The sequence below is a fragment of the Agrilus planipennis genome, unplaced genomic scaffold, assembly GCF_000699045.2.
Source record: "Agrilus planipennis isolate EAB-ADULT unplaced genomic scaffold, Apla_2.0 scaffold41, whole genome shotgun sequence".
NCBI lineage: Eukaryota > Metazoa > Arthropoda > Insecta > Coleoptera > Buprestidae > Agrilus > Agrilus planipennis.
In genome coordinates, this window is record NW_020442445.1 from 1759946 (window position 1) to 1784629 (window position 24684).

The 24684-nt window shown below is 33.3% G+C and overlaps 4 protein-coding genes across 5 annotated transcripts; 1 reads left to right on the top strand and 3 right to left on the bottom strand.

The window, feature by feature from the left end:
• The first annotated feature begins 7861 nt into the window (after positions 1–7861).
• LOC108741943 (tyrosine decarboxylase-like) lies at positions 7862–13545 on the top strand. Its single transcript, XM_018476918.2, has 3 exons — positions 7862–8685; positions 9092–9299; positions 11871–13545. Exons 1-3 carry the CDS (start codon positions 8579–8581, stop codon positions 13311–13313), a joined length of 1758 nt encoding a protein of 585 aa, XP_018332420.1. The 5' UTR covers positions 7862–8578; the 3' UTR covers positions 13314–13545.
• LOC108741942 (sodium-independent sulfate anion transporter-like) lies at positions 13416–17135 on the bottom strand. 2 transcript variants are annotated; one of them, XM_018476916.2, is made up of 9 exons: positions 16716–17135; positions 16023–16232; positions 15678–15898; positions 15155–15332; positions 14698–14862; positions 14339–14641; positions 13973–14280; positions 13764–13914; positions 13416–13702 (listed from the first exon to the last, which is right to left on the bottom strand). In XM_018476916.2, exons 1-9 carry the CDS (start codon positions 16897–16899, stop codon positions 13659–13661), a joined length of 1764 nt encoding a protein of 587 aa, XP_018332418.1. In that variant the 5' UTR covers positions 16900–17135; the 3' UTR covers positions 13416–13658. The 2 variants fall into 2 exon arrangements, with proteins under 2 accessions (XP_018332418.1, XP_018332419.1); XM_018476917.2 differs by having other exon boundaries at positions 13416–13713.
• Positions 17136–17368: 233 nt separating this feature from the next.
• LOC108741941 (glutamate receptor ionotropic, kainate 1) lies at positions 17369–21255 on the bottom strand. Its single transcript, XM_018476915.2, has 8 exons — positions 20985–21255; positions 20624–20772; positions 20121–20377; positions 19882–20057; positions 19526–19812; positions 19028–19462; positions 18207–18492; positions 17369–17921 (listed from the first exon to the last, which is right to left on the bottom strand). Exons 1-8 carry the CDS (start codon positions 21228–21230, stop codon positions 17508–17510), a joined length of 2250 nt encoding a protein of 749 aa, XP_018332417.1. The 5' UTR covers positions 21231–21255; the 3' UTR covers positions 17369–17507.
• Positions 21256–21571: 316 nt separating this feature from the next.
• LOC108741932 (beta-1,3-glucosyltransferase) lies at positions 21572–24684 on the bottom strand. The gene is made up of 7 exons (XM_018476905.2): positions 24177–24684; positions 23978–24117; positions 23749–23926; positions 23536–23671; positions 22991–23144; positions 22200–22467; positions 21572–21715 (listed from the first exon to the last, which is right to left on the bottom strand). The coding sequence occupies exons 1-7, from the start codon at positions 24417–24419 to the stop codon at positions 21572–21574; spliced, it is 1263 nt and encodes a 420-aa protein (XP_018332407.1). The 5' UTR covers positions 24420–24684.

Genomic DNA, 24684 nt, shown 5'->3' on the forward strand with positions numbered 1-24684 from the left:
TAAAAAAATATCGCACATTGTTTCAAAGAGTCAAAGAGATAATTTTTACGCAAAAGAACATAAATGTATCTACTACGTCCAGATACGTCATACGTAAATTAGGTAGCGTCGATAGAATTATTTTTTTGTGGTCTTTGGAACGAAAAAGGCCGCAGAAAACGTTAAAAAGTTCATTCATAACAATAACACTCACACTGAAACAGCTACTACATAATAATAGTGTCCTTCGATGTTACAGAAATGTCACACATGATTTATAAACTGCATAAAATCAAACGGAAGGGAAATGTACACCCAGGTTTTACAAAATTAATCTAACAGGATGTACAATTAAAATATGTTCAAGTTATACTTGTATTTTTGCACGTAGAATTTTGTTTTCCAATCCCTTTCAGAGATACCTATAAATAGAAAGAAACATCTCTTTAATTCATTAATTTAATTGTGAGAAATAAATTTCCAATTTTTTTTTAATGAAAGTTTTTTAGGTCCCAGCGTCAGTTCGCGACAAATATGTCATCAGATTTTGCGTTGTTGCGCAAAATGCAACTGATGAAGACATTGGTAAAAAAATTAAGTTTTTTATGTGCTGATGGATTCTATCAACACTTTTAAGGATATTCTATTAAACAATGTCAGTTTCTCGGTCTTACTCAGTGAGAAATGAGCCTGCAAGTCTTACAAAAATAATTGAATATTTCATTTTATCATTCATACATTAAAAATAAAATTATTCTTTTTACGATAATAGGAATATCCTACTTCTATAGATCACTATGACAAGGTAAAGACGTTTCTTTTAAGCGTTTTTAAGTTTTTTATAAAGCCTTATTTCTTAAATCGGTCGAATTTGTTCTATTTCACGCAACTTTCAATGTTTTGTCCAAGNATTTCCTGGAAATTTTATTGTCATTGCTTTATGAAACAATTGCATAGTTTTAGGTACGAACGTGAAAATAAAAAAATTCGTACACATATTTTAATATTTAATACGTTATCACATCGTGAAGAATAAAAACAACACAAATATCGGTTTTATTAAATGTTTCACGCAGATGTTAGAAGAATTTTTGAGAAGATTATTTCCGGGCAATCTTCTAAAATGAGCTATTGGTTAACAAGGTTTCTCGTTATTAGGGATCAATCTATTTCTAGGAAAAAAGTCAGTGACAATGCATAAATCGTTAAATAATTGTGTAGTGATTCAGAAGCATCTTGAACTAGGATTAAAACATGGGATAACATCATTGTTTGTTTTCCTTTTACTGAAAACATGGAATGGCGTGTGAAATTTCAATTTATTTTAAAACTACACGCATTTAACTTATTCTCAGTCTAAAGTTAACTCATCGACTTCTAATTGCTATATACAAAGTTAACTTGTTTTAGAAAAATAGATACAATACACACGGAAAAAATCAATGCCATAAGATTATTGAATAATATAATTTATCTATAATATAAAATAAGTGAAAGTCTAAGCCTGTTGTATGTTACTATAAAATTCAAGAATTCCAACATGTGTTTTGACACGTTTAAATAGTTAGATTGTTTAAGGTATGTTTGAACGTGAACACTACCCACGGTAATAAAAAATGAAAACAGTTTTTTGTCTAAAAATAAATCGCATTTTAAATTTTGACGATGATTAATAGTGATTATACGTATTATTGTCGATTTTGTCGGATTTCGAGCGCCAAGTTTGCTTCTTCAAGTCTGTAATAAAATATAAAAATAAAATCAATACAACTCAGGAATTAGTTAATCAAATTTAACAGGGCCTGCATGGATTGATGTTACAGGATTAAAATAAGGACCAACGTCAGGTGTATCGGGAAAATTAAGTAGATTTGGGTGATCTTTTCAATACAGTTTCCGAAGAACAACGCTGAATATTTCTATCTTAAAATCTAATCAAGTACGAAAGTTTTCGACATAATCTGTAACAGGAATACAAAGACAAAAATTAGCTGAATGAACGTATGTATGTGTTATATGTATGACTCGTCTACTTTGATTAATTCTTAGGAGTTTTGATTTGACCTAACGGTACATTATTATTGCGAAATTTAGTCATAGTGTCTAAATGTAGAAACTCCCAAAAAAGGATTATAGCGTTTTAGTTCAGTGACTTGCAACTAGTAGAATTCGAAGTTCACCCACGCCTGCCTATGCCTATTGACCTTACGTTGATTATTAGGTGTACCGACTATCAAATCGTGCATTCTTGTGTATGAATGTTCCGTCATTTTAAAAATGATGTCAATTGCATCAAAAGGAAAATATTGGAAATGTCAGAAATCTGTCCTTTTGTCTAACCTTCATAAAAATTAATAAGTATCTGTATTTCGAAATAAGAAATTTTACCTTACTTTGATGCAGTTCATGATTCTGTTACTGAATTTACGTAATTGTAGAATTCTTAGTAACGTTATTGCCTGTTACGCACAGTATAATTAAAATATTAGAAGGTTTTGATATCGACAGGTTCTTTGCGGGTTTATTATGGGTATATTAGGTCCGGTTACAGTTAAATTGTTTCATGGGAAACCTCATCCATAATCTATAATAGTACGTGTCATGATTTTTTTGTGGTCCTACTCTGGAAAGGGAAAGTACAAAACACGTAACAATAGTTTCACGGTCAAGAACTCGAAACAACGCGGACGTGACAATTCTTTTGTTTAGAACGACATTGCAATATTGTTTTGAAAAGTAACTGTAAAAAAAGGACGCAATTTTTTTATTTAGATACAATGGATTACGACCGAAGAAGATTCATTATTGTTTCTACATCCTTTTATTACAGTAAATTTATTTGTAAATTATTGTATGAAAGTTGTACATACAGAAACTTAGGGGGTGGAACTATGGATTGATAAAAGATAATACATTTTTTTTATAGGTGGTATAAGTTGCATACATATGACTTCTTCAGATTGTGTCAAAATACTTATGTGGTCAATAAATATTCCGTAATTTTAATATAAATGTGAAAATTCATTTTCAGTTTTATATCCACTATGGTTAATGAGGGAAAGGTAAATGTCTAGATGATGGCCCCCACCCCCTTCGGGGTTCGTTCGTTCTTAAAAAATTATGGGGATTGAAAGTTAATTATTTTGACAATTTTCATACACTATAATTCAAATAAAATTCAATAAAAAAATTATTTTCAAGCGGGTGGAGGTGGGGGATCGAAAGAGGGTGGTCACTTGAACAAAACCCGATAACCTAACCTAACCTACCCTATTGATAAAGATATTTAAATAATGTTTTATATAACTTTCTCAATATTTTTATGTATTTTTCATTAGTTTTACCTTTGAATATTGTTTAAGAATGACTATATAAATATTTACATGCCTAGAAATGTATAAAAATTGACATATTTATTAACTTTGAACCCAAAACTTTTTATGGGGGTGAGACCGCCACGAACTTTTTATGGTACAGTGGTGGGGGAAACCTCCTCTTTCGATCCCCCTTCGGGGGTGGGGGCCATCATCTAGACCTTTACCGAGGGAAAATTTGTTGTTGTTGTTACACCCTCGCCGGGAATCGAACCTGAGACCGTTGGTTTTGAAAGTCAGAGCATTGATGCAGGTTCGATTCTCGGCGAGAACAGCAACAAATTTTTCTCATTAACCTGAAGTAGTTTATAGTGGTTAAAAAATTGTAAATGAATTTTCACATTAATATTTAATATTAACCACTAGATACTACATAAATGTCAAAGTGTTTCATGCATAAGTAATTTTAATATTGATATTTCTACATATCTGTTAGTATATGGAGTTAAAAGCATCATCAATTCAATAATGAAATTGTTGTTTATCCAGCCACTGTATTCTTATTAGCAGAAAAAGTAAAAGGTCACCGTTTAACCATGTCTAAACCAACACGCTTTTCATTGGCGATGAATCACCATGAATAAAGTTGCCAATTAAGACAGGAGGTGTGTACCAAAGTCAAATCTAAACACTTCCTCTCAAAATAGTTTCCGTTGTGCGTAAAATTCTGGGCGAATTATTTTAAATCGGTTTCAATTATACATGGTGGGCCAACAACATGTAATTAAACCGATTTAAAATTACATCATCGCATTTGGATCTCTGTAACTTCAGTTCCGAGAACTATTTTCGACTTGTAAACGCTACATCTCCTTATATAGATGTATAATACAAGTACATACGAAGATCTATTATCAGTTATAGGAGAAATTCGATTTCTTTTCTACTGCATGGGTACTAAGCAGACTTGCACCTCGTTTTTTCACGATTAGTGACAGATTAGTTAATAAAACGTCGTGTTTCAATTAAAAGTTAATTTTTAGGGAGAGTGGCTCATTTTTAAATGCCACAGGTGGTGTCAACGTTCTCAAAATCGAAAAAACAAACAACACAGGCGGGTGTGGCTCTTCGCCTTTTTTATGTTAATGGCATCTAGAACGTGCCGACAACAGGATAAGGATGTATTAAACATTGGAAAAGATTGTTAAGTGTACGCCACTTGCTAAAAATATTTCGTACAAAAAAATACCTAACGTTATAAATTAACATACACCAATAGTAAGAATTTTGTACTAATTAGTAATTATATTTTCCATTTTTTTCCACTCCTACATCAAAGATTTTTTTACTCTCTGAAACAGGAATAACAAACTACATCTTACGCCGTTAAGGCGTCTCACAGAAACTGTTATCGGGATCTAAATGAATATTTCTACTCCATTGTCTAACGATTATCCATTTTTGATTTTGCAATAATTTTAAAAAGTAAAAGTAAATACATAATAAGTTTATCAATTTTTAATTTACAGTCAATAACTCCATAAGATAAACCGTCGCTGTTAATAACAAACATAAAAAATACTAAATGTGATGATGTCAGTATTAACATCTAGCAAGGAGGAGTTGGAGATAGCTTTAAATAAAATGGAAGCGGTACTGACAGATCAGTACTGTATGAAAATAAATAAAAGTAAAACTGAAATACTGGTATGCAAGGGAAGAAAAAGTAGGGAAAGAGCGAATATAAAGATAGGAGACGAAAAATTAGAAGAAGTGGCTGATTTTAGATACCTAGGAAGTCAGATAAGTGAGGATGGAAGGAGTAGTAGGGATATAAAGCAGAGGATAGCGCAGGGTCGTGTCGCCTTTAATAAAAAGAAGTCACTTCTATGCTCGCGAACGGTTAATTTAGAAATTCGAAAAAGGTTGTTAAAGGTGTATGTTTGGAGCACGGCGTTGTACGGGTGTGAAACATGGACAGTGGGAGCGGCGGAAAAGAAAAGGTTAGAAGCGTTCGAAATGTGGTGTTATAGGCGGATGATGAGGATATCGTGGGTAGAAAAGGTTAGAAATGAAGAGGTATTGGAAAGAATAGGAGAACAGAGGACTCTATGGAAGTCAATAAAAAATAGGCGAGATAGGTTGGTAGGACACCTTCTCAGGCATGAAGGTCTAGTCAGAGACATATTAGAGGCAGAAACAGGAGTTAGGAGGGGTAGAGGTAGACCTAGATTAGATTACTGTTCACATATAGTTAAGTATGTGGGCTGTTCTAGTTTTAGGGAAATGCGAAGTTTAGCTCAGGATAGGAAAGAGTGAAGGTACGTGTCCAACCAGTCTTAGGACTGACGACCTTATGATGATGATGATGTGATGATGGAATTTTAATAAGTGTTAGATTATCTACTAGATCTTACTGCAATATTTCTGCCTGTCAGCGCAATGTGAAGACATAGCGTTCTTCTTCCTCTTTTAATCTCTATATGCAAATTTCCACAAGATTTTAAAGGCAACAGATATTGTTTAAATGATTTGCATAGAAGTCAACACCTACTTCCAAACACTCCCAATTTGTTTTCTACTATGCCATATCAGTAGAAATATTTGCATAAATCTGCACACATTTTGTGCGTCAATGTGACTATCAATTTCACATTCTGCTGCTACATATGATAAGTAATAATATAACAATAATGTAGTAGTAATAAGTAGATTTGTTCCTCCATGCCAAAAGAATCAGTAAATCCTTCCATTTTGTTTTTACAAAAACGGAACTGCAATTGGGAAAGATTACATTACTGTTTCTTAATATATGTAATGGGTAAGTTTATTAGTATGTTACCAAGGTCCATTGAGTTGTGTCGTTAATTGAAAGAGAAAATTCTCACACAATTGCCCATTATTTACAAAAAATTAAGGTTGTTGTTAGTTCGAGTAGAATTTAATGTATTCATTAACATTAACAGTCCTAATAAAATTTAAATATAGCTTTATTGTACTCAGAAAATAGTTTTATGCTTTGAAAGCATGCAAGTTCTCTAAGGAATTTCTATGTTTACATTCTTTAACTTGTTAATTTGTTAATTTTGAAATGAAAAATAGCAGATGATAGAAATTAATAGAATTTGTTGTTCCGAAATATGTGGACAACACTGAAATAGTGAATTTTATTAAAGAGTTTCTGAGTCATCAGGACAAAAAAGGAAAATCAGGCAAAAGCTTGTTGTCTGACACAGGCATTCCAGGACTGGATTCAGGAGCGTACAGTGACTCATTGTCACTTTATACACCTGTCCACCTTAAAACATTATTGTTGTGCACTTTGCTACTAGTTCAGTCGTTAATATAATAGTTTGTGGCTATTTTTGGACTCAATATTAGCAGAAAACTCGATCTTATATTAAAAGAAGTTGGTTTTGCCCACGCTCTATATATAAAAGATTTTAAAGGAAGTCGTACAATTGCGAGCAAAGTAACACGATAATGTGCATAATTAACTCAAGACAAGGTTAGAACACCTGAAATATTTCTTCAACATTGTGTATTATGTGAATTAATGCTAAGGTGAAGTCCGCGATGTCAAGTTTTTATAAACTGCGCCCGAATTTAGACATCTAACTAAAGCATCATTAAATTAAGTCTTAATTCTTCTTCTTCTTCATGAATTTATTTTTATAATACTGTTTACTAAATTAGTTGTGTCTTTTGTAATCTTTATCGTGATTTTTCAAGAAATATTTCGTTGTTTTCAAAAAAGTTTTGGATGAATTTTCATTACCATTAGATGTTAAGTCTCTCATAAGAATATTAAAGGATTATACAATCTTACAGCACTCAATAAGTTAGTTATCCTTATCATTTACTATCCTTACGTTTCTGCATCTATACAGTAATTGCATTGAGAATTGCCCCAAACACAATTAAGATTTTGTATGTATAGAGAACAGTACTGTAAAACAAAAAGGGGAGAGTGAGGGGGTGAAATTAGATATTAGTACAAAACACTTCCTCGACTTGTTTTTAATTAACACAAATTAACTTAAACATTTTTATTTGCATTCGCAGTTAACACAAACACTATCAGCATTCAGTTGTAAAAATTTCAAGAATTTTTTTTTATTATAACTTTTTCCTTTTTCAATTTATTTTAACTAATTATATATATTACTTGAAATGGTCATCAGAAATTATGAAAAGAAGACCGACCAGTCACTTACAACATCAGTGTTTTCCTATTGTGTCNAAAGTAACAACAAGTAGTTAGTGTCAATAATTCTTAAAAAACTTGAGCTTCTTCTGTTAGCTATATAATAAAATAAAAAATTTAATCTTTAAATTCCTAGTTATCCTAGGCATCAAAGAAAAAAAATGCGGCATAACCTATCGGATGTGAATTACCACCCGAAGCTAAAGACGAGTGCGGCAAAATCCCGATTGTTGGTGCCGTATTTTCTCCCAGCGGTCTCTATACATTTTTTTTACCACACACCTGTTCGGAAAGTACAACTTTTTTTAATTTCAAGTAAGAAATCGCGTTTACTCAACCACGGGGATGATAGTAAGATCCTTCAGTGAATGTGACTTATCTCGGAAGCAAACTTGCACCTTAGTCCCTGAAATCAGGGAAAACGTCGTACTTCCTGTAAGGAATAGTACAAAAGTACTTTTGAGGTTTTGGTAGATATCTTTAACAATTGTTTGGACTTATCTTCAGGAAATACAAAAGAAAGCGACCATTTTAATAAAGACTCAATCTGCTTTTGTTTCGTTGGTTTAAATTAAAGGATAATTGATATCAATTATCCCATACTTCCCTGTTGTCTTGTTACCGAATTACCGTTCTTCAAAGTTAGCGTTTCCTTTTCCGATATCCGTATCGTGATATCGGTTTTTCCGCGGAAATAATGGAAGGGAGCAGTCAGCATTGTTCCTTAGTCGGTTCCGTTCTTTTGCTCTTGCGTTTCGTCCTGTCATCCTGTCTTCATAGATCAAGAAAGTTGCTTCTGGAGACCCCGAGTCTCCGTTTCGTATGACGTCATACGCGTTTGGGAAAACTGACTGAACACTTATTACCTACGGACGGAATGCCGAAGAGGGGACGGGCGTTTTATAAAAAGATCATGCAATCCACCGATTGCCCATTCAAAATTCGAACACGAGCTGCGTTCCCATAGTTTAGCGGCGCTTTTTTTCAATAATTTACGTTCGGTACAATACTTATATCTTGTGTTTTAAAACGAAAGTGAAACAGTTGAATCACACAAAGCGAAAGAAAAGTTTCGAATATGGATGTAGAAGAATTTCGGGTGCGCGGCAAGGAGATGGTGGATTATATTTGTGCTTATTTGGCAACCATGAAGTCGAAGAGGGTTACCCCCAATTTAGACCCAGGGTAAGTACCTGCCCACTACCAATCATCTACATCCCCGCCTACAGTTGCATTAGAATTTTTTAAATTTCCTATTTTATTTCGCGAAGATTTATGTTCTTATTGGCGGAAAAACGTTTATTCTACTTATCGTCCGAAGAATCAATCGTTAGTACGACTATTACATCACCAGGCTCTTAATGTCTTAATAATTACACGGATCTAGTCTTAATTGCCGATGATGAATTGGAAGTTTTTCTGTAAACGGCTTCGTGCGCTTCCTCTCTATAGAATTATTTTCGGTTGTGAGATAAATTTTCCGTAGCTACTTCCGCATCTACTGTATTAGGTACTTTTGCAATTCACTTCGGGAAATTTCTCGCTACTTTATTGTAAAGAACGAGGAAAATTTATGATCGCTTATGTTTAGGTTTTTGCAAAAACTTTTGCCATCGGAAGCACCGCAAGAACCAGAAGAATGGGATGACATAATGGAAGATGTGGACACAAAAATAATGCCCGGTGTTACTCATTGGCAACATCCACATTTTCACGCCTACTTCCCTTCCGGAAATTCGTTCCCATCCATTTTAGGAGACATGCTCTCAGACGCCATAGGATGCATAGGATTTTCTTGGGTAAATATTTTACAGAGCGGATACTGATTGAAAATGAGAACATAAAGAAACTTTTCCAAAAGTGCGTTGGTTTTCTAGGGAATCAATTGAACATACCTAAATCTGTTATAATCAAATTAACGATAATTTTTTGACCTCTGTAGATTCAGTAATAATATAAGTAGACTTATTTCTAACGATTAAAACTATACAATAAAACTATATTAATACACATGCTCGTATTAGGAAACACTTTCGATTTGAAGAATTAAGAAAGAAGTTACAAATCTGTGTGCTAATGAAACTAAATTTGTGACTCCATGAGTAGCACAGTCAGAATCTAACCAAGTAACCGATGAAAATATCATTTAAAACTTGTAAATTGAAATATTGTAAAATATTTTTAAGTAAGCAACCAATTAAATTATTAGTTAAAACTTGCAGATACAATTTTTAAAATCGGGGTGTCAAAAATTACAAAATGACTCAGTAGCAATGAGCAGAGTTTTTCGTTATTTAAAAGGGCAATTTCCGATGTACGTATACGAAATTATTCAAAAAACAAATTTGTATATATTGCAAAATTGCTTCGGTTGCTTGTTTTAAAATCAGGATAATAAAATTAAAATGTTAACGGTAAATAGTGTCAGTGTAGGCACATTTTGGCAAGTCTCGATTCATAAATTAATTATAACCATACGTTATCATCGCCGTTCTATTTTTATTCGTTTAGATATTATTGTGAAAATACGCGTTCTTGCTTTGTCTTCCTGTTGCATCTGCATGCTAAAACTTCATAATAGACACACTTACTACATAAATTGAAACGTAGTAATTTTTATTGGAACGACAGTCATTTGCTGTTTTTTTTTTTTTATCTGGCTACCGCCAATCGACAAAAAAACAGATGTGGTCAAAAAGGCATAAAATACGTTTTTATATAGTCTGACCAGTCATACACACCGTGTCTAATTATAATTTGTGAGCAAATTTTGCTCTAAGGTGGCTGTTCACGTAAGCAATTAGCGTCTTTCAATAGATTTGTTTAGACAGATCAATCATGGATTACAAAAAGCTAGGCAATGCGGGTTAAAATAGGCCAATAACAATTGAATATCATTCATTTTTTTGGTTACTTTTTGCAAGCTATTTTGTTTATAGGCTGTTAGTAGAAAGACTCTGACTGATTGTTTCCAGAGGTGTGATTTATTTGAAATACTTGCATTTAAAATGCAAATACAAAATAAAAAATACCTATTTTTATCTTGCACTAAAATACTTTTTTGAGAAAAGCATTTTGTATTTTATTTAAAATACTTTTCCAAACGTATTTTCTATTTGTAAAATGCAAAATACATTTTTGCCGTTAAAATTTTTGCTAGTATCACCGATGAAATATTATTTAAAATGATGAATGAAAGTTGCTCACATTGGCCATTGAAGGTATTATAAGCTTAAAAAGGGGTCAAAGAGACATTCCATGAATGCCTTCTAATTATTTAACTGGAGAGAGCCCAAAAAATTCTAAACTCCTTGGAAATGGCCATTGAAGGTATTAAAAGCTTAAAAAGAGGACTCCTTGGAAATGGATAATCTAAAATATTGGATCGATATTGATTTCCGGGTTCAATATCATGGTTCATGGAATTTTGAAGTTCCAAATTGATATTAACACCTGCCAAATCACCACTTATCGTACCTTTAGCAAGAAACTACGAAATTCTATGAATTACGACAAAACAAACCGCAAAACAATATCGAATTGATATACGCCAGTTGTGTAAAACTGAAAACCACAAGATTTTGTGATGTGCTAAAAAATTCCTATAATCCAAAATTCATAGAAAACGATTCGAAAAACTTCACTTATCAGATGAACCCAAAGCTAAAGAAACTATGGATTACCTACATTTCTTTCTTTTATTACAATGTGTAAAAATCGGAAACAAAATGGGGTTGTAAATATTTTGATTTAAACCCTATTTTGGCTCTGAACTTTTACGGTACATAAACTATTTTGGCATCAGTGCCAATTAAAACGGGTGAGAAAGGTATATAAGGAAGTATATAGAAGAATTATTTGTTGCTGAACTGAAGAAACTATAACATAAAGATAGAAAAACTATATCACAACCACTTCAAACGGAAAAATATGAATCATACTCAATCTTCGTAGCTGGTGATATAATGCAAACACCACTAGTAGTCTAGAAAAACTGCAATATTTAAAAAATGAGAAAATGCCTGCACGGTTTTCTTTAAAAATATTTTATACTTTAGTGAATGTAGAAAATTAAATAGGTACTACAAAAAAGTATTTAACTGAAAAAAGTATTTTGAAACTACGTATTTTGCATTTAGCATTTCAAATACAAAAGGGAAATCTATTTCGTATTTTAAAAGTATTTGCATTTTGTGTTTAAATACTTTTAAATGATTAGTACGAACTATACAAGGAAGATGACCACTATCGCTGGAGACGTCTAGTTAAGAGTAAAAATTAGCATCTTGCCTTTGTGAACGTAACTTTTACATGAGTTGATTTATCAGAAACCCTTTTTACATTTACAAATTATATTATTTTATTTCTAGGCTGCCAGTCCTTCGTGTACAGAGTTAGAAACAATTGTGATGAATTGGTTTGGAAAAGCGATAGATCTTCCGAGCGATTTCATCTCGTCGAACCCTGGAAGTAAAGGCGGCGGTGTTATTCAAGGATCAGCCAGTGAATGTGTATTAGTGAGCATGCTATCTGCACGTAACGAAGCCATTAAGCATCTCAAATCAAAAAATCCAGACATCGAAGATAGCGCTTTCCTGCCAAAATTGGTCGCGTATTGTTCGAAAGAATCGCACTCGTGCGTAGAAAAAACCGCCATGATACTTTTAGTCAAACTACGTATCCTAGAACCGGACGAGAACTGTAGTTTGCGGGGGAAAACCCTGCTGAAGGCGATGCAAGAAGACGAAGAGCAAGGACTGCTACCCTTCTTCGTTTCGACGACTTTGGGTTCAACAGCGTGTTGCGCTTTTGACAATTTAAAAGAGATCGGACCCATCTGCAAATCGAAACCTTGTGTCTGGCTACACGTAGACGGGGCATATGCCGGAAATGCTTTCATCTGTCCGGAACTCAAGCCTCTAATGGCCGGAATAGAATACGCGGATTCTTTCAACACGAATCCTAACAAATGGCTTCTGGTGAACTTCGACTGTTCGTGCCTTTGGGTCCGTGACAAAATCAAACTCACTTCGGCCTTGGTCGTTGATCCGCTATACCTTCAACATTCGAAGGCCAACGAAAGCATAGATTACAGACACTGGGGAATCCCGTTGAGCAGAAGGTTCAGGTCACTTAAACTCTGGTTTGTGATGAGAAAATACGGTCTGTCAGGCTTGCAACAGTACATACGCAACCACATACGTCTCGCGAAATATTTCGAGTCTTTGGTCTTGAAGGATAAGAGATTCGAAGTCGTCAACGACGTAAAATTGGGCCTTGTGTGTTTCAGACTTGTCGGTCCCGATTCCATAAACCAAACGCTCCTGGCAACCATAAATGCTTCCGGAAAACTACACATGATTCCCTCGATGGTGAAGGGAAAGTACATAATTCGATTTTGTGTTGTTAGCGAATTCGCGAACGAAACCCACATAGAATATGCATGGAAAATAATAAGCAATTTTGCGACGAGACTTATTGGAACATTGCCGAAACCCATATCCCCCGACACCGTTGTCAGACCGCCCCTTACGAGATCGAAATCGAGAATTTTCTCGTTTACGAGAAGCGTCTCCAGAGACATGTACCAAAGGTCTATGAGCAAATCGAGCCTCTTCGATGGCGCAACCCCCATCCTCATACCGTCGGACGAGGAGTGTGATACACCACCCAACAATGAGGATGTACTGAACGCTATAATCAGTAACGGGTATCATCAAAACGAAGAAGAAGTCATAAATAAATTAGCTGACTTAAAAGTAGTGGAATCGAGCAATAAACCAAACGAAATTAAAAACAAAATTAAGGCGTAGCGAAAAAGCAACTAAAATCGTTGACAATTAAAATGATCAGTATTACTATAATAGAAATAAGTTCCTGAAAGTATTTAGTGAGCGTCTGGATACGAGTGCGTATAGTTTTAATTTATTTATTATTGTATTTATTTCAATGAGAACGTATGAAAAATGTTCAGTATTTTTCTATGTCCTAAACACTACATAGTATAAAAATAAATATACCTAGTAAATATTTTTGATAATAAAATGGTTTTTTATTACTTTTACGTCATCTTGGATTTACGAAATGAAATTAACAAAACAATCGTGATTCATCTTAATCTAACGTTTGTCATTAAAATTATAAAAAACTCGACCTATCTATGAATTTATAACTAAATTATTGTCTGCCTTCAAACTTTCGCCTAAAAAAGAACTTATTAAGTACAATTAAACAGCTTTTCTGGTAATTTATTATCGACTTACAGCTTACAACATCATCCAAAGTTCCATTAACGAAATACTTCTCCAAACTTGGATCTAACGAAACGCAAGTGTTAATAACACTATCGTTAAAATCCAAAAACAAAATAAATTGGTTTCTCACTTTGAATTCGTCAATCAAACTTTTAAAGCTCTAACAAATAGAAATTAATTAAATTAGATCGATTAACTAAATCGTTAATTAAATTTACCTTTGCGATTGTTGCGTCTATAAACTTTATACGACATCCGTCCAAAACGACCAAACTCTCCGATTCTTGACAAGCAGTTAACAGTTTTTCTTTCAAATGTTCTGCGGCGGGGAAAAGTAAACTGGTCTCTGGTACAACTAAATATACTTTTTTATCGTCAATTTGCCGAAAATCTAATACGATTGGAGGTCTGGCACTAAAGTAAAGAACAATGGACAAATTGGTCGCAATTCCTACAAGAATTCCATATTCCAAGTTCCACAACAGACAGCACAAGAGTGTGGCAAAGTAAGGAATCAAATCTAGTTCTACAAAATTATTTACGAACTTAACAAAAGCCGCTAAGGCACTGCATTAATTTATTACTTTTGGTTCTCCACAAAACGAAAACTGTGTCATATTGGATAAGCCCAATCATGGCGCTTATCACAACAGAAGCGAGAGTTGTCTTTGGAATGTAATAGAAGAAAGAAGTCATAAATGCCAAAACCAGAAGGACAAAAGTACCGGTAAAGAAGCCACCAGCGGTAGTTTTTACCCCCGATACGTTATTGACAGCGGTTCTTGTAAAAGATCCTGTAACCGGCATGGATTGAACGAAAGCACCGAAAAAATTGCAAAGCCCGAGAGCAAACAGTTCTTGAGTGGCATCGATGGTTTTACCTTTAGCTATAAATTATTTAATTGTACTGATAACGTTACCAAAATGTCAACAAGTCCATTACCAAATGCTTTAGAAATGCTAACGTGTTCTAAAATGGCCACCAAAGGGAGAAATGCCGTAGTTCCACCATATTGATTCATCATGTCCACGAAACTGTACGTCTCGTTGTTAAACGTTGTGCTGAATGGTGGTAGTGTGAAAGGTGGAAGACCTTTCTTTACAGTGCCTAAAAGTGGTAAACTGTTGTAGGAATGAAGGAAAAGTTTATAAATGTTACAAATAGATCATATAGTGAGTGTTGCAGAAAAACTCGAGGAAATTTCTTAACAGTATAAATACATAAGTGGCAGGTAGACAGTTGAAGTCAGTCGATAAATGGTTTAGAGACAGAAAGAATACAAAGTAGTACAAGGTGATATAAATTCAGTGTCAGATAAATAAGCATTAATATAAAGAAGTACAGCGTTCAAATAAATAAATTTATACTAGAAAATATTCGTTACAAAAAAAATAATCACCTGTTAACTGAAACGGAGTGTGCCCATACTGATAAAGGATGTAAGCTAAGACAGTTGCCCCCATTACAACAATTGCATAGCTTATAAGTGACATAAACCATAAGAAAATTGCTATTATATTTTGAGTTCTTGTACGATTAGATCTGATTCTCGAACTTCCTTTTCGTTTTCCTAAATACTAAATAATACAGAAGCGTTTTAACTTAATTTGAAAAAAAGCCAATTCGCGCTAGGAAATATAGTTAATTGTTTGATTTTTGTATGAAGTTAATCCTAAACTTCATACCTACTCAAAACAATATCCAGTACAAATGATATTGGTATTATTTTTTGGTGGTATACACTTCGTAAAGTTATCTCTTCTAAATAATCAACATTTTCAGCTTTTTAATACTCAATAATATCTGACAATAGCTAGTGAATATCTAATACAGTCTATAATTATGAGAATATTCGGATAAAATTTAAAACAATCATTTTTTAGTCACGAAGGTATATATAGCCTCAATATCGAAAGTTTTACCTTAATTCCAAGAATCAAGAGGGTGCAAATACATCCTAAAACGGTATCCCACAGTTTTATGCTCTTTATATTTTCGAAAACTTCTATCCACGCGTTCAGAAATTTACTTGCTTTTCCAGTAATACCGAACAAGGATTTTATTTGCGACGAAAGTATTTGCAGAGCCGCTGAAGTCGTAAATCCAGATATTATGGGATAAGAAAAAAAATCCAATATGAAACCTATGAATGTAGGCAAATATTACGACAAGAGTCAGCAGAAATGCCTCTTCATTTAAATAATAAAAAAATTATAATAAAACTTCAAAAAACTTTTACGGGTTTCGCTCCTGTTAATTCTACTAACCCAGTCTTAACAACCCAAGAGCAAAGATTATGATGCCAGCTAGAAATGACATGAGCACTGCCATATCAGCTCCCATGGCCTCTACATGGGGCTGCAACATAAGGGCCAGTATACTAGTTGGTCCTATGTTTAAGTCTTTACCAGTCCCAAACAAAAAATACGCAAATACACCCATAAAGCCCGAATATAAACCATATTGAGGATCTAAACCTACAAAGGGATCAAATAATGGATTAAATGCACATCAGTATTTTATATATTGATCCAACAAAAGCATGATTTAAATTTAATTTTTCAAAACTTTTATCAGATAATTTGACTTTATTTCTTTTTAATTACAATACAGTACTTGTAATGTTTAATCTTATCTTCAATCATGAAGTACTTATAAGTCTTATGAACAACAACAGAACTTATTGAAATATGAAGTTTACTTTTACATTTATACAAACCGGTTATTGCCACAGCAACAATCTTCCTTTTTTTGAATTTTCTTAACTATATACAATCAGTAAACAAACAAAAATGTGGTCATTACTTTTTACAACATTAAATAGCGAAAATAAAATTAAACTTAAATTAAATTTTCAGTAGCACGTCTAAAGAAATTCGTATCAAATTTTCTTGACTCCGACCCTGTCTAAAGTAACAACAAGTAGTTATGTAATGCAAGAATACATAAATTAACATTACCTGCTACTACTGCGAAAGCAATTCCTTGTGGGACCTCAGTTAAAGCAACAGTAAATCCAGCAAGTAAGTCATGAAGTAACTTTGAAGTAGTATAAAAAGGTATCCAGTTCAATATAGGAACACGACGTCTTATAAAACTTCGCCATTTATTGTTAGGCGTCGAACTATTTGTTGTTGTAATCATTTAAAGCAAGTAAAGTTTCACTGTAGGCCAGACCTGCTTATCATGATATTATATATATAAGTAATGTATCACTAAAATCTTATTCATTTTTATAAACGCTTTTAACAACTTATCCAGTTATTGCTGAGTGATACACAATGCACTTGTTTTGCTGATAAAGCGATAAAAATTATTGACAAATTGTTAATTATTTAATCCAGTTGAATTTAAGACTAATTTATTTACTCAATGAAATAATGTTGCTATCAGCAATTAATAACAATGCTTGTTAAGAACCATGCTCGCTCAGACAGATACTAGATCGTAAAAACCATTGCACAATGCGGTATCTATATAAATAAAACAACATTTATCTAGGTTGTTGTAAACAGATTAACTCCACTTTTCCACCAAAGTTGAGGAAAAGGACCTGAAATGTCTAGGCAAATTAAAAATCTCGGCATTCTCCGTTTATTGAAAAGGAGTGCGGTGCGATTAGTTACACGGTTCACAATTGCATCACAACATCACATGTATCGTCTATATGTACGAAAAACTCAAAAATGGGTAAAAATTTATTTTTTCCACACTGAGTTAAGTACCATTTATTAAAATTCTACAGTCTATACTTATTTAATAACAACAATTCTTAAATATTTATCATAATTAGGGTTCTTTTTGGTGACAAACGTAAAATAAGCAATTTCAGTTATAAGTAGGAAAATGCTTATTGAAAGTCCTACGAAAAGGGCTACAATCGCGCCGAAAAACTTTTCCAAATTCATCAGAGCTTTCACGTCTCCTTTTTCTTGAAAATGAAGTTCAGCTGTAATATAAGGTGCCATAACATCGTCCAACCACTTCTTTATAAGACCAGCTTCAAAAGCTCTCTTCACATATTCGTCAACCCTCGGTTTAATCGGCGAATTCTTTTGCAAGCCCAACGATATCGGCATGTGAATAATACAATCGGACATAATGTGGAGATTGTGTTTAGTATTGATCCTGTATTCGTCCCTTTTATTTCCCATTCTTTCTAAATCCTTAGAAAATTTAGTGTCATGAGTTTGTGATTCTTAAAAGGGACACTATTTTGAAGAGAAACTATTCGGGCTTTATAGCTGTGGTCTGGAATTAATTCTCCCCTTTTGATGAATGCTTGACATCATCAGAGAACTTTGGTAGAGTAGTAGACGAAATGTCGGATAAACGACTCCATTGGTGGACTCACCATGAGTGAAAAACCAATCCTGAACCATAGCCAAAAAGCCCAAATATCATATTTATCCTTTTTTCTCACACATACAAGTATCCCAGAATACCCTTACCTCCTTATGAATAGTTGCGTTTCCTGTTTTGGTACGATTATTTTGAAAACGTAGCTGACGTTTAACTGCGGCTTGTTTTAAAAAATGGACATTTTCGTAGAAAGCAAATTTTCCTTGAACTATTCTTTCAATGGTTTCCTCCAAATTTTGTATCGTCTCAAACTGATCGCCGACATATTTTGTGAGAGGGTCCAAAGATGTTGCAAAAAAGTTCTTATTTACTTCACCCCATCCTCCTGTTGGGAGTCCGCTGTCCACTAACTGCGTTAACGTGTCAATGGTGACCCTACAACAACATTCAATAAATAATAAGTATTTAGAAATTCGAAAAAGGTTGTTAAAGGTGTATGTTTGGAGCACGGCGTTGTACGGGTGCGAAATATGGACAGTGGGAGTGGGGGAAAAGAAACGGTTAGAAGCGTTCGAAATGTGGTGTTATAGGCGGATGATGAGGATATCGTGGGTAGAAAAGGTTAGAAATGAAGAGGTATTGGAAAGAATAGGAGAACAGAGGACTCTATGGAAGACAATAAAAAATAGGCGAGATAGGTTGGTAGGACACCTTCTCAGGCATGAAGGTCTAGTCAGAGACATATTAGAGGCAGAAACAGGAGTTAGGAGGGGTGGAGGTAGGCCTAGATTAGATTACACTTCGCAAATAGTTAAGGATGTGGGCTGTTCTAGTTTTAGGGAAATGCGAAGTTTAGCTCAGGATAGGAAAGAGTGGAGGTACGTGTCCAACCAGTCTTAGGACTGATGACCTTATGATGATGATGATGATGAAAGTGTACATACGAGAAGAAGAAAAAATGTTTCCTTACCGTGGAGCAGGTTTGGCTAAAATTGCTGTCATACTGGCCCTATACGCTACCACAACTAGAATACAATATAACCAGTACCACCCTGTTAACACCCTTAAAGACCAACCTGTCGGCAATTTTGGCAAAGAAACCACTAACAGCATACCATAAGTGTACAAAATACTATTGGGTATATCTCCAAATAAATATAACCCAACTGGTTCTATCTCCTTTTGTTCCACGTAATATTGTTTCTTCATTAACGCATATTTTGCGTTTACATCTAATTTTCCATTAGTATCTTTCGAAATACCCAAAACGTTTCTAAAGAGCATCTTTCTGTCTTTTTTTACACCGAAAATCATTTCGTTGACTTTGTTATGGTATCGCGAAAGGACGTAAAATACAAAGCCGATAAAGAACAGACAAATGAAAATTGCAGCCCATAATGTAGGACTAAAATAATCATTACAGATTCTTAAATAATTAAATCCAATTAGGTATTAGTTTTTTACGTACGCAAAAGGAAGAAGTAACGTTTTCCATGAATTATTAGTAAGGGATTCGGGTGTAAGAAATGCTAAACACTCTGTATTGTATGGTACCGATAGGTCCATAAGATCTAAAAATTGTGGAGAATAGTGAAGATCTCCAAGGGCTAAATCGGCTTGACTTGCTACCATTTCACCTAACAGGCCATTGTACTTCCCATCCGATTGTTTTTCACCCAATTTGTATTCGTTTGTAATATCTGGTTCGTGTAATTCTGGTTCAAAGTTCATAGCTTTGGACACAATTTCTAAAATCTTCAACAAACAATCAGTCAATGGTATTTCCGAACTGTTTTGTTTAAAATGCTCCAGATGTGTGATTACCTTCATTTCGATTCCAGCAAATTCAAAATTATCACTAGATACTGTAGAGGAAAGTTTTGTACTAAATACGCCTTTACCAGAAGGTACCTTTATCACAGCAGGCATATGGTCAAATGTCACAACTTGTAGTTTTTGTTTGTTTAAATTATTCGTTTTATCTCTGAACAAATCAATACCTATAATAAAATATTCCAAAGCCATCAATTAAATACGTATTAATCGATTATTTGGTTACGGACCTGATCTAAACTTGCCGTCCCTCCAAATATCTAATCTACGAGGTACCAAACTGTTACCAATCGGCGCCGGAAATGGTACTGTAGTTATCTCAAACCAGGGAATCCTTTTTCTTTTTGATCCCATTCTTTTAATACCACCGTATTCCCGAATAAATATTACATTTACAATTCGCTTCCAAATGTATTTCATGTCTTCGTAAAATAATTGATTATCGTAATTAATGATAAAATTTGCTCTGGTGTTAATAATTCTACGACTGAAATTCCAGTAATTATTTATGAAATTCAATTAATAAGTGAAATAGACAAAGAAGATCCGGAAGGGTTTTTTGGTCTAATACGTACTAAGAAATATGGAGCCCCAAATATTTACACTTTTTTAAAATTTGAACGTATTTATACTGATAAAGGTTTTAGTAAAGGGTAACAATGGAGGCTTCGTATTCATTTACTGTTAAGCCAAAACACCTCATTACTACTTTTTATCTATTTATTGTACCCACCTGTCTCCAAATTTTAGTAAATTTGTAACTTGGATAGTGTCTAAAATCAAAATCAAGTAAAACTGGCAACCAGTCGTCTTTCCCAGTTGCAGGGAACTAAGGGTTTCGTTGCAAGGATCAAACAAATCCTCGTAATCATCCACTTTAATCTAAATTTGCAATTGTTATAATTAATACCTAATGAATTATTTTAGTAAATATACATAGTTAATAGTAGCAAACCGGAAATATTGCAGATGCATGGAGAATGACACCTTGATGTCTGAATGCGTTTTGGGTTTTTTAAACCTTTTTATGTGGATTTTGGGATTTTGTTTATCATATGGTACAATTTATGAAATAAATTCCTCTATGTAATTACCGTTATCATGGAAACCCTTTGCTGAAGTTTCTTGAAGAAATCTGACTGGATTGTTTCATAATAAAAGTCATCCATTACAACAAGAGCACATCGATATGATTCCATGTATTTTTCAAAAATATTAGAGATAAGTTGGGTCAAATTTTTATCATTGCCCTTCGAAATTTTTGTCAAATGTTTATCTGTGATCAATCTAAATGAAATAACGTATCTTAAAGTAAATGTAAAAAACATAAATATGTACATGAATATTCGCCGTTTTCTTACCCCTCAGAACCAACTTTACCAATGGTAAAATGCTTGAATAGAAGGCTTGCTAAGAACAAAAAATATTGTAACTGCATTTTAAAGAACAATGAATGTATCTGAAGATAATAAAATGTATTGTACTTAAAAGAAAACTGAACGTAATTTCGAATAAAGGAAATTGGGTCTAAATAATAAATTTCATTTTGTCAATCACAAGATCAATTTATTGTCTTGATTAATTAGGGACTAATCGGCCTTGCGTGTTCTTAAAACGGCATAATCACATTATTAATATTAAAAACTTATTAAAATATACATTTATTTCTTATATAATCTATTTACAGTTCATCTTTAACCTCTTCCACGTCTTTGGATAAAAACCATTTTTGGTATACATTAAAAGGATCCAGCATCCAGTATTTATGAAATGTAATGGGTTTTTGGCCTTCCAAATATTCAGGAGTGTAATCATTTGGTCGAGCCTAAAAATGGGACAATTAAATCACCTTTTAATAAAAAGATATAGCAAACACTCGATAATGTGAACATCGCTTAATGTGAACACCACAATAATTATAGTAGGCTACCGTATACGGTGAACAAACTAAACCTTCGATTATAGAAACGAATGTTCATTAGTCTTAAAAACTGATATTTCTACATTGCTGTTGGTACTTCCCTAGTCGTATTAGCAAGAAAGATGTTCTGTTATTCGCGTATTCACTTCAAGCAGTTGTTAAAAAATCCTCAGAAATGATAAAAAATTGGTGGCAAAGAATTATATTTTATTTATTACTGTGTTACATGTTTGTTGCGGTTTTTTAATAAGTGTATTTAAAATTTATGTTTAAGTACCTATGTTTATTTTATTAATCACAAATATAATACATCATTCGTTAACGTGAACAATTATTGTTTTTCTGGGTTCACACTATCGAATGTCCACGCGAATTCCTATAAAAGAACCTGATGAAAATATGGAGAATGTATCACATCAACATCAAGCTTTTTAAAGCATAATCCTAAAACCATATCATCCGGGCTGGATACACTCGGACAATGGCAACCCTCGGTCGACAATTTCTCGACTAAGGGTCTACTTATTAATATTCCAGCTCCCCCCGTAAGGTAATTATAACCCCAACCAGATACTACATTGTACCCGTATCGTTCACCAATTGCGACATTTTCATTTTCGTCATAACAACTTAAAAATTGTCTCACACGCGTAACGCTAAAAATTAAAATCATTATTATANCGTAACATAAGCCATCTATATACTATACATCTATATACTGTACATATTCCTGTTTTCTTTATTACATAAACTGAATAAGACTACATTATTAAATTATTGTTATATGAATAACCTCGTTTAATATTTGTTCCTTGAGTTTTTCTGCGAGACTTAAATGGAATTTATTCGGTTGCGTGAGTATAATAAAAACATTTTTATTATCTATGAAGGAACCTAAAACGAATCGATTCTGCTTTTATAATACCTATATAAAAAGATGTCTCTTACCTTCGTCAAAAGACAATGCCAACAATAACTTGCTATATAACTAATATAATGATAAATTAAAATCAGAGGCGGATCCAGAAACGAATATTGGGGGTTGAAGGGGACGTTTGCTTTTGCTATCAAGATTTTTTACAGATTGAAGAAATCTGATCACAGAACTCTTGAGGAAGGAGAAATTTTCCCCATTTCGCCTCTGGATCCGCCAATACTAAAGTAAATTTATCAAGAAACCTCAGTATTGTATCGTCGTCCACTATGAACAGCCATTTGTAGTTTTTATTCGACTTCATTATTTCCGCGACGTTTTCTATAATTTTTATCGTTTTTATACAATGCCCTTTGTCTGAATTGGGGACGTTTACAGAAATGGTACCGTAGTTCTTGTCTTTAAGCATAATATTAATAAAAGCAAAACTTACAGATAAATGTACACTGTTAAACTAATTGTAGTTTCTAATGGTATCTAAAATCTAATGATATCAAATCGATCAAAACAATGCCCTCTCTTTGATATTATATTGATATCTTACTCATAATTTATTTGTTAAATTTTTTTACTAAACAACTAACAGTCGCATAATGTCCAATATAAAATAAATAAGGTTCAACAATTTTATTGTCCACGACAATTGTTTCGCCGTGCAACAGTTTCTTCAACACTTATTCTTCACTGAATACGTCCCTGTGTGGTGAAACAATTGCCGTGAACAAATAAATAGTTAGTTAAATTTTTATAAAGTGTTTTACATTATTAAAGTATTTAAGTAGTACCAAACCTTCGATATCGCTGAAAAATCCAACATGGGGGGTGTGCTTCGCCCACGTATCTTTCACGATGGGTAGTCTGGTATCGTGGTACCCATGAAATGTTTTAACAGCGAAATATATAGAATTTTTAGAAACAATATCTTTCTAAAAAAATAAATTCAAAAACATTATAGATTGGCCCATTATAGGGTAGCAAAAGCTAAACGTAAAGAAATTCTTACACAAGGATAGTAAATTACGGGATACGTAGTGCAATTGCTTGTTACAGATGGACAGAAGGAAGGTTCGTGGGTCACTTTAACGCCGTTTCCATTGTCCCATATTAGTTTTGATAATTCGTATATAAAATCGATACTAAAATCGATTTCTGTTTTCTCATTTAAAATTCGCTCGCCAATACTAAAATTGGTAATTGAGCATATGTATATAAATTCTATTTGTTTATCAAACCTTTTTAATAAGCTACTGCTTATAATGAAACCCGAAGCGGAAATGGGATACTTAAACTTTTTGGATGGATCGTCAACAAAATCAAAATGATGTGTAATCGATGGTTCTCTATCAAAAACTGCGTGGCCCAACCAAATTTTCTGCAAATTATCATATCAAAAACACCTCAAAGAAAACACAATATGTGTACCCAGCTTACTTTTTTTGAATCGTACTTATTCAAGACGGTTTGTAAAGATTTAATATCAATCCATGTGTTATCGTGAAGAAAAATGTACCAAGACGTATCATTTTCCTGTGTATTTAACAAAGTTGTTATTAGTGGAAAAACAGTCCAACTTCCCACGTGTGGAAACTCATTAGAATAGTATACTGTCGCTGAATCCTTCAACTGGTTTACGTATTTAAGGGTTAGATTGTAAAGAAAAAGAAAATACAGCATTTGTCATAGACATAGAAGGTACATTTTCTACAGAAAATTTGCCTCATTATATGATTAAATGTAAAATTACAAAATAATTAAAATAAAAGATATATCAGTGAAAAAAAATTATCTTCGCTAAAAACAATAAATAAAAATTAGGCATCGCATCTTATAATGTCCGATATTTTGGAATCTTCTACAAAAACATCTTATTTTCCTGATTATACCTAAGATTAACATTCTAACGGAAACATATTTGACTTTATAGTAGGTATAATAAGAA